This window comes from Gymnoscopelus microlampas (assembly GCF_963454915.1).
Source record: "Gymnoscopelus microlampas genome assembly, chromosome: 22".
NCBI lineage: Eukaryota > Metazoa > Chordata > Actinopteri > Myctophiformes > Myctophidae > Gymnoscopelus > Gymnoscopelus microlampas.
This window is the reverse complement of record NC_139959.1, coordinates 17473671-17483947: the sequence shown is the minus strand read 5'-3', so window position 1 is coordinate 17483947 and position 10277 is coordinate 17473671. Positions and strand designations below refer to the sequence as shown.

Sequence of the window (10277 nt, the reverse complement as noted above, 5' to 3'; positions counted from 1 at the left end):
CACACACACACACACACACACACACACACACACACACACACACACACACACACACACACACACACAGTCCTTTGAACGGCTCTTTGAAAGAAACGGATCCCCAAGAGCCGGCTCCCTTCAAAGAGACATGAATCCCATCTCTTAAGAGCGGGGCCCACAGTTAAAAATAAGGGGGGCCCCACTCCTCCTTGGTGCCCACTCTTCCTGTATCAGCTGACGTGACGCTACGTTTCTGCCCTGTGTCACTTCCGGTTCTCTCTTTCAGCCCTTCGCTCAACATGGCGCCGGTACGTACAGAAAGCTCCTCATATGTAGTTGGGCAAATTCTCCGAATTTGAGGTAGTTTTGGGCAATATATTCACAATGGCGTCCTCAAAATGACCTTAACGACCCTACCAATGGTGCTTCGCACAGTGCACTGTTTTGGTCGTGGGGTAAAAAGGAGAGAACTAAAGTTGCTACATATTAGCATTAGTAGCTAACTGTGCTAACACGTGTTACTTTTATTCATTGCATTCAGTCAAGTTGTTAAAGGAGTAGTTCACCCAAACATGGCTTATTTTCTATCCATTACACACCCCATGAAGCCTTGAATTCATAGAGATTGTTTTAGTTTGTGTCGCATTCCTATCCTAAGCCAATAATTTGATGACCGGTGGAAAGATGCTAATGTCTCCGGTAGAGTCTCCGACCGGAGAGACCGCCGGTGAAATTGTTGACTTAGGAATGGGACAAAAACAAAAGAATCTCCATGAATTCAAGACTTCATGGGGTATGCAATGGATAGATAAGTCCCTTTTTGGGTGAACTACTCTTTTTTTTTTTTTTTAAGTAAACTTGTAAGTTGAACAGTTATTACTCATCCAGGCTAGCCGTGGAATCAAGACTGTCATAGATGTATTTTATCGATTTGTCATTTTTATTTAAAAATGTCAATCGATAAAATACATTTATGATCCAAGGCTACATCCAGGCATAATAATATAACTGCTGTTTTTCAATCCTTTTAGATGAAACTGAAGAAACCTGTAGTCAAGAGTAAGAAGTCCAAAAAGGGAGCAGCATGGAGGTTCACCCTGGACTGTACTCACCCCGTGGAGGACGGCATCCTGGACTCCGGCAACTTTGTAGGTTTCTGAGAGTAAAAATCACTTGAAATAATCACATCCAGGATGTTTGTGCAGTGAAATGTAGGGCTGTCACGATTACAAAATTGTAAGTTAACGATTAATTGTCATACAAATAATTGCGATTAACGATTTAATTGCGGTTCTGTCATTAAACTGGAGCATATGAATAAAAAATTATAATTCTGTTTGGCTTGTAGGCTTCATAATCAAAAATTGCACAGGGAAGATATGACAAATAACTTACTATACAAAGAAATTACTGACATTTGATAATTTTAGACTTTCCTAAAAATAATAATGGCTGACCTACACGTTTACACGTTGTATGTATATTGCTGTTTTTTTAAATATTTGAAAATGTATTTTGCATCATGAAAAAGCAACTATCTCAAATAATTGTGATTAGGCGATAATATAATTGTAATTGTGACAGGCCTAGTGAAATGTCGTGGTACCGTTTTACCTATAGAAAACATTGATAACATTATTAAAAAGTAACTAGGCACTCTTTCCTCAATTGACCTTAAATTATTGTTTTTTTGGGGCCTCAGTTCTGACAAACATTAAGAAAGTGTTCATTTGTTTTAATCAGCAGGACTGGATTTTGGTGTAACAAGGCATTCTTTGGTTTTCTGAATGAGTCATTCTGAAAGCAGATAATTCCATACAAGAAATCTATGTCATAGATTTCTTGTATGGAATTATCAGCATTTGTCAACCCCGATCCTCAGGAACATGTTTATCTCTTCAGCTAGGAATTTATAGTATTGTCATTTGGATATTGGGCTAGCTGCCTGGTTGTAGACTAGTACAATCTGGGATTCAAGGTGAATGAAATTATTTACCTGGTAGACAAGAAAACCAACAGTACCTTTAGTCACCACCAGGCGGCAGGGTTATTCCAAGAATGGCTGTGATTATTGCATACATTTCATGTATGACATACAGAATGACAGGAACAAAAGGTTTCTTTTATTTCTCTATGTGCCTTAGAATACAAACGTTTCAGAAATCCAGCCTTCATTCATACACTGAAGGCTGGATGGCCGAAACGTGTGTATTATAAGGCAAATGGAGAAAAAAATAAACCTTTTGTTCCCGTCATTCTGAGTGCGACCCTTCGTTTGTCAATGTTTTATGAGGGCAACTCGCCATAAGAGTCAGGACGTGTTTGTAACAAAAACAGTTTATGTATGACATACAGCCATAGATCACTCCCATACCCTCCTGAGGAGGGAGTCATCGAGGGATAATAGTCTTATAATCTATCTTCATATCCATTTGAAAGTTGTGGCTGAAAATGTGTGTTTTTGTCAAATATCTCCACTTTTCCCACTTCATACATTTTGTTTACTAAATATACGTTTTCCAACTTAAAAATGTATATGAAACTAGATGACAAGAGCTGACCCAAAGTCGCAGCTTTTAATTATAGGGTGAGTACGTGCGCAGCACTACAAGAAAGAATCCCACTGTGATGACTTCCTCCCCGGAAGGGCATTGGAGTAATCAATGGCTGTGTATATGGCATAAATTAAATGTGCTTGACGATATCACAGCCATTCTCTGGGCTAGGAACCCCTGAGTTGTTACCAGAGCTGGAAAATAAAATTACCTAACGACCCTAAGTCACATTTAGTGCTTAGCAAATTACAGTCAAAATGTTCACCTCTGGAAAGCTGATAGCATTTAGAAGTGGACAATATATGTGGACACTTAAATAATGTACTTTTGTTTTTTGCAATTTGTTGTTTTTGGTTAGCAATTGTCATAGTTTGAGAATGAGTGGCTAATCCTGTGTATGGACTAGGGTTCCCTTCCCTAGGTCAAAACACAAACTAGGGTTCTCTTCCCTAGTGTGTCACTGTGCTTCTGTCCAATAGGAAACCTTCCTCAATGAGAGGATAAAGGTCAACGGGAAGACAGGGAATCTGACTAACGTGGTCCAGATCAGCCGTATCAAGAACAAGATCAATGTCACATCTGAGAAGCAGTTCTCCAAGAGGTGAGTTTCGCTTGATATCTGTATATCTTTATTAGCTCTTAGGCTTAGTGGTAGAACATAAAAGCAAAGCAAACAGTGTAACAGGATGATGATATGCAAAGACGATGATGGGATTTAACAGGATTTGCATTTATGGTGACAAGTAAAGACAGAACTTGTAACAAACTTTTGACGAACCCCTCATTCATTGTAGTTGGTTGTAATGTGAAAATATGTGTTCTACATTCATTATGACCACTAATATTGTATGTAGGTGTGCCTTGCGATTCGTGTTTGACCATAGGTGTGCCTTAGCCCCAAAAATACTTTTCCTCTATACCAGTGGTTCTCAGAGGTGCTTATTATCGAGAGGAACAGCAAGAGCTTCAGACTACACACTCATTTACATACATACAACGCATGCATGCAGATTTTTACTGGACAATTTTACCTGTTATGATGTTGAGTCACCTTAATGCCCTTGCATGTATACCCTTGCTGGCCTAGTGTTAATTACCATATACCAGAAAATGTAATCCCATCTCGGTTTTTCTGTGTTCTCGTCATGCAGGTACCTGAAATACCTGACCAAGAAATACCTGAAGAAGAATAACCTCCGTGACTGGCTGAGGGTGGTGGCGTCCGACAAGGAGTCGTACGAGCTACGCTACTTCCAGATCAGTCAGGATGATGATGAAGAGTCAGAGGCAGACGAGTGAAGGGCCCCACCTACACACAGGAAAGGTGCGGGTTGACGGCTAAACGCTACTAGGCTGTGCACAACAACTGCACTGACCTACGATTAGCGGGTTAAACAATATTGTCGGCGAATGTCAGAATGCACTGCTATAGCACCACTACATCATAAGCTGTGACTCTGACAGAGAATAAAAAAAAATACCATTTAATTTGACTGACTGTTTGTTTATTTACCATCAAATCAGTTACTGATGATAAATATAAATCTGCAGGACCAGCCCCAGCCTTTTTTGTCTCCTTAGCAGAATTTGAGGTTATATTTTTAAAACTTTCATTAGTTTTACTCTGTTTTGAATTTGCTTTCCACTTCAGTACTTTTAATTGGTTTGTTTATTTTTTTCAAAAGGAGTAGTTTTAGTTTCTTATTGTATTGTTTTTTTTCTCGCGAGATTTGAAAAAATCTGAATAAAAGACATATCTGCCTAAAACTAAGAACATTTCTGCTAACATTATTTGTTAACAAAAATGTTTTCTTCTTTTGATTAGTTTTGTTAAACTATAATAAGCTTGCTGAACAGCTGTTCCTTTTTTCATTTTTGATTCAACTGTTGGTGGCATCATTTCATCAAATGATTGTGGTTGGCAAAAGTGTACTGTTTTCCTTTAGCTGCTTTCATAAATGGGTCACTGAATGGGTTCGTTTTCACGCCTCTCTCCATGGTGCTGATTAAGGACATTGCCAACCACCAGATAAAACAGCTGGTCTGTAGTGCATGGTACAGTCTACTCTACACACCATTGTTGACCAGAGTTTTTTTGTTTCCTACATTTAAAAAAGAAATTCAATAGTCCAAAAATCTGAACTTTTTCTGAAAAATGTATAAGAGTCTTAAGACATCCCATACATCTAAAACACTTTAGAAGAAAATGTGAAAATAGCAGATCTACGAGCTCACAGAGCTTGAGCTTGTAGATCGGCTATTTTCACTAGTTTGGGTGCCGAGTTTGGAAACCAACTATGATAGAAAAAGAAAAATGATAGAGAAAGAAGTCCATCTGTGCAAATCATTTCCCTTTTAGGTCTTAGTGAATTGAGACATTACATTAGTCATTTAGCAGATGCTTTTATCCAAAGCGACACAATAAGTGCAAGCGACACAATAAGTGCATTCAACATACTGTAGGTAGGCAAGAAAACTACTAATCACTAGAAGTCTTAGTGCATTCTCTTCTAAAACAAGCAACTAAGAGCATACCTAACGCTAAGGTAAAAAGTGCAATATATCAGCTACCTACTTAACAGATGAGACAAATAGGAAAATCAAATGAGCAAGAGCTAAAACAAATAAGTATCACACTGGCTGATCGTAATTGTAGGTAAAGTTTCATAACTATCATGTCCTAGGAGTATTTTTTAGACCTAGTCCTAGACAAATTTCAGGATTTCTGAGATGCTTGAACTAGGGCCAAAACCGGTAGCCATTTCATATAGCCTACATGATGCAATCTGCATGAAATTATTGCACTATTGTTTAATGTCTTTGCACTTTCCTTTACATGAGATGCTGTGAACCATGTGCGCCTCTAGTATGTAGGCTACTTATAGTATGTTGTCTCTGCATTAGCATCACCAATCCTGCATTTTGTTATAATTGGTAAAGGTCTATCATTCTGATTTGCACATCTGAAATCTCCCTGTGACTTAAGATGAAAACCGATATGGTAGTTATCTTAGTTACAGAAAAATGTTCTAACAAAACACTAGATGGTGCTGATGCCTATTTTGTCTCCAAGGCACGAACAAATCAAAGATTGGCTTTCACAAGATCATAGTAAAAGAAAATCCTGAAAAGAGCAAAAGAATAGGATAAATAATAAGCAGGTATTTGGAATGTTGTGGACAGGTCTTAGATCAGCGTCCAGCTCACCCCCCTTCTGAAATGATGACCATGTCCAGTGTTCTTGTTTTTCCCCTCACAATTGTGTGTGTGTGTGTGTGTGCGCGTGGACTCATGGAGAAATTAAAGGTGGATCCCATGCTCATCCTCACTTTTCAAGGTGCTGCTTTCAGAATGAATGCAAATCATTGGAAAGTCCCAACAAGTACAGAATGTGTGTGTGAGCGCGTGTGTGCGCGTGTGCTCCTGCTCTAGCATCTGGTGTGCATAAAGCAGAAAGCTTTAGGAATGCCTCCACCTTGCCTATGGTTTGGAGTGGGTTTGTATTTTCTTTTTACCTTTCAGTCTGCCCATCTGTTACTCTGATCCATGTTCTTTGTCCATATCCCATTTTAGCACATGGTGTGAAAATAACCTACACATAAAAACAAAATCCTGCTAATTACCATCATGACGAGAGCAGTCAGGTTACTGTGGGGGTGAAGCTATTAATCAAATATATGTTATTAGGTATAGTATAACATCAAATGTTATGCTATTTGCAATTTCAGCTACCGGTAAATGTGAACGCTTGTATTGGTTGCATATAAAGTGACAAGTTATGTTTTTGACTGCTGAGTAAACAAATTAAGCAATTTGAAGATGTATGTACATTGTTCTGCACATTGTGCTGCACATGTACCAACATTTTGTATTTATCACCATATTCGTGTATTCTAAATAACAGATTAATATATAATGCTCAAACAAATAATCGACAATTCATCAATAATGAAAATAATTAGTTGCAGCCCAATGTCTCATTGATCAGTCTTGAGTCATGTCAGCACTGTGAGCGTGTAAATGTGCATTCATACCTATGTGTCTTCATCTGCCTTGCATTTGTTATCCCACTCCCAGGTTGGTAATCTGACCTTCTGTATCACATTACCTCCAGATTACAACAATACAAGACACACTAACCCCACCCTCAAAACAAGGGCTATTTTTAATGATTAGCAATTGACCCCTAAAATGATGAAATTCTGGGCCAGTTGAGAACCACTGTGATAGCTAGTCCTTCTAGTGGAATGTGTCATAAATCCTGTCCATGCCGTTCCCATCTGGAGGAAAACTAAATAGAGCTCCTTTGGTGTAAAAAAATAAACCGCCTCACTTGGCTGTGGAAGCCTTCAATCACGGTGACAGAGAATGTGGGTACACGCCAGCAGTCAAAACCTAACAATTAAAAACTATGCTTAAAAAATGAAGTAAAAACATCACCTGAAGTTATCATTATGTCCCAAGTCACTGGTATGCCATCAGTCATTTTGTATGACTGGTGTCCATTTGCTTGTGGTGCATGAAACCAAGCGGCAAGGAGAGAGGAAAGAACATGAGACATAGATGGATTAAACCCTTTTTCTCGCTCTCACTAGCAGCATAGTCTCTTGAGACAAACTGTTGGCTCACACTTTGTCATTACTGTCATAATTTCGTTTTTTTCTAACGCTGCTTGCAGATGGAAAACAAATGACAAATAAAGCAATTTTGCGTCAGCCAGTTTGTAGGGTGCTCCAAACGTCAATCAAAAAATAAATTAACTTCATAGTGTACTGCATATTACCCAAAATGCACCTCAAAGTGTAGAACAAACCATGTTTACTACATTAGCCCAAATGTCCCGTTATACAAAGCCTAGATGTTTAGAATTGAGAATTTGTCATTTAGATGGCATGTTATGTAGATTAGCCAGGTTCGTTTGTAGACCTCCTATAGTGTGTATAGTTTCAATGTACAGATTATTTGTTTTGATTTGTTATTATACTGTTTAGACTGATGATAGGTTCTTGGTTTACCTATGATCCTAGATTACCATTTCTATCCATTTGATGTACAGTATTACCTCGTATTTACCTGCTTACTGTAAATTGATCTGGATTAAGATTAAGATGGATTAAGAGCGTCTGCTAAATGCCTAAATTGTTTATATACAGTACATACATATATATATGTAGATTCTGCTATGTAGACTTTTTGGTCTTGTATACATTCTCTTTCTCTCTCTCTCACACACACACACACACACACACACACACACACACACACACACACACACACACACACACACAGAGTCAGCTGGTGATTTCCCACTGTTACTTCCCTAAATGGGCGTGAAAGAAACAGGGAGCCCACATGTTTAGATGTATTACACACAGATAACACACATCGTCCCTCCTCCTACCTGACCTGACAAATGAATAATGATAATGATAGTCACACACACACACACACACACACACACACACACACACACGCTGAATAATATATTAGACTGATCACATGTAGATGTGTTTGAATAATTAACCTGCTGCTTCTGTCTCCACTCACCGCCTCCCTCTGAGTTCAGACCCTGGCTGCTCCAGCTCTCCAGGGCAAATATATGGAATGAACAACATTATTTCATCACTTGTCTTTTTGATGCAAGGGGAAACAACAAATGAGTGAGTATGTATGTCTGTGTGGATGTTCATACTGCACCGCTGAATTCATGTCTGACCAGTGGCCACTGGTGTCTGTTTAGAAGCCACAGGTATGCGTTTACTGCTGATCCAGCCTGTTGCAATTTAACTACTTTAGCCCTGGCGTCCCTATTTTGGGCATGTCATTATAGGCAAAAATAAAAACTTCAAACAATTTCGAAATTCAAAAATGATTTAGAAGTCTTTGTATAAGTGGTTAAAGGACGACTTATATCATAAAATGGTAGCTTTTTTTAAAAACATTTTGATCTGTGTCTCATAGGAGGGCTGTGGACAGTTCAGAAACCCGCCTACCAGTGACATCATCATTAGAATGTTTTTTTTTTTCAAACAAGATTTCAACTTGTTTTTAGTTTTTTATTAATGCGCGATCTATATCTTCCATTATAGCATGCTAACTTTCCAGGAATAGAAATCCTGCAGTTTCTATTAGCTTGGATTCCCCGTTGATGATGTCACTGGTAGGCAGGTTTCTGAACTGTTCACAGCCCTCCTCTGAGACACAGACCAAGTAGAAAAAAATGGTACCATATTATAATGAGCATTAGTGAGGACCAATTTATGAAGATTTCGGGTTGAAAATGGGTGAAGTCGTCCTTTAATAGACAGCGCTATCAAAGTTTGTGTTTTCACATAGCGCCTGCTGAGTACATCGAAAAATAATCTTAAATTGTTAACTTATTAGCCAATTAATGACTTGACCTTGATCCCATGAGGTCCATGACTTCCTGTATATTGTATTTCCCTCCTCTCTGACCCCACTATCCTGTCCCCCTTCACTGTCCATAATGCAGAGGTATAAATGGTAAATGATGCATTTATATAGCAACTTTTTCTAAAGTGCTTTACATTTACACACATACACACGCATACACATATTCCAAGACTCCCACTCTTCCTCCCGAGCCACTGCTGCCTCTACGTCATCATGAAACCTGTCTGTTTTAAATATCTAAGTTGTGTAGGAGTTATAGGCCTGCCCTACACAGCTCCTTTTTGGCCATGGTATAGAGGTGTAGCTTTCCATTGTGTAAGGAGATCTCTGCAGGTCATGAATGTTTCAGAGAGAGGGAGTCTTGCTCTAGTGCGTGAGGAGAGAGGAGACGACACACCTGCGTCTCTCTTTCCCTGGCGTCCCGTCTTCACCTGTTGCTCAGGGAAGTCATAAAGTAAACCCACAATCCAGGTTCTCAAAAAGTAGGGCAAACAGCAAAGGCAAAAAAAGAACAACCTACAGTAAGATTTAAAAAAAAAAGTTAAATCAAGGCATAGGGGAAAAGACCTAAGGATAAAACTATGAAAACGCTTTGTTAAACGGTAGGTTTTTAAAAGTGTCAGTAGACGGTGGAGCTCTCAAGTGGTCAGGGAGGGCATTCCACAGACGTGGGGCAGTAGAGCAGAAGGCAGAAGGCCCAGTCGGCCATGGTGCAGAGCTTGGTCTTGGGGGGGAGAGAAGGTTGGTATTGGAAGAGCGTGTAAATGGAACCAAATGGACCATTTGGTTCCATTGGTACACTCTCAGAGTGTGTCCCTGCTGGGGTTAGTTGCGATTAGTCTTGAATTCATGGATATTGTTTTGTTTTTGTCGCATTCCTAAGCCAATAATTTGATGTTCCGGTAGGAGACACAAAGAGTCCACTAACCGATAGAAAAAAAGTATTTTTTGGGGTGAACTATCCCTTTAACCTAAAGAACTGAGCTGTTTCTCACAACACCACTCTGGACCATGTGTAGAATCCATACATTTCTTTGCTGCGATTAATCTTTTCATTTCAATCTGAGCAATTTGTTGCTTATGTAGCAGACGAAAGCAATGAAGTACTGCAGCATCATGGACAATTAGATGCCTTTTTTATTTACAATGACTAACGTTAGACGCCAAGTCCATCTTCATCAGAGTCATTTGTTTATTCCCACGGACCCGGGTTCACATCTCGGATGTTACATTGGTGCCGTGACCTGGATTGGGTTTCCCAGTAGGGGGGAGTCAAAAGGGGAGTGTATGTAGCTGAGTAGCTCAGCCGGAAGCCCAGAAGCCTAAAAT

At 39.2% G+C, this 10277-nt stretch overlaps 1 protein-coding gene across 2 annotated transcripts; it reads left to right on the top strand.

Annotated features, from left to right (window-relative positions):
* The first annotated feature begins 248 nt into the window (after window positions 1-248).
* Window positions 249-4027, top strand: rpl22l1 (ribosomal protein L22-like 1). 2 transcript variants are annotated; one of them, XM_084048336.1, is made up of 5 exons: window positions 249-287; window positions 1011-1127; window positions 3014-3135; window positions 3686-3838; window positions 3874-4027. In XM_084048336.1, exons 1-4 carry the CDS (start codon window positions 279-281, stop codon window positions 3831-3833), a joined length of 396 nt encoding a protein of 131 aa, XP_083904462.1. In that variant the 5' UTR covers window positions 249-278; the 3' UTR covers window positions 3834-3838; window positions 3874-4027. The 2 variants fall into 2 exon arrangements, with proteins under 2 accessions (XP_083904462.1, XP_083904461.1); XM_084048335.1 differs by having other exon boundaries at window positions 3686-4027.
* Window positions 4028-10277: the final 6250 nt, after the last annotated feature.

Bases quoted from the DNA above. Each gene is read 5' to 3' on its own strand.
- rpl22l1 (XM_084048336.1), top strand. The intron at 1,128-3,013 runs GTAGGTTTCTGA...TCTGTCCAATAG, and splicing joins TCCTGGACTCCGGCAACTTT to GAAACCTTCCTCAATGAGAG. The intron at 3,136-3,685 runs GTGAGTTTCGCT...CTCGTCATGCAG, and splicing joins GAGAAGCAGTTCTCCAAGAG to GTACCTGAAATACCTGACCA.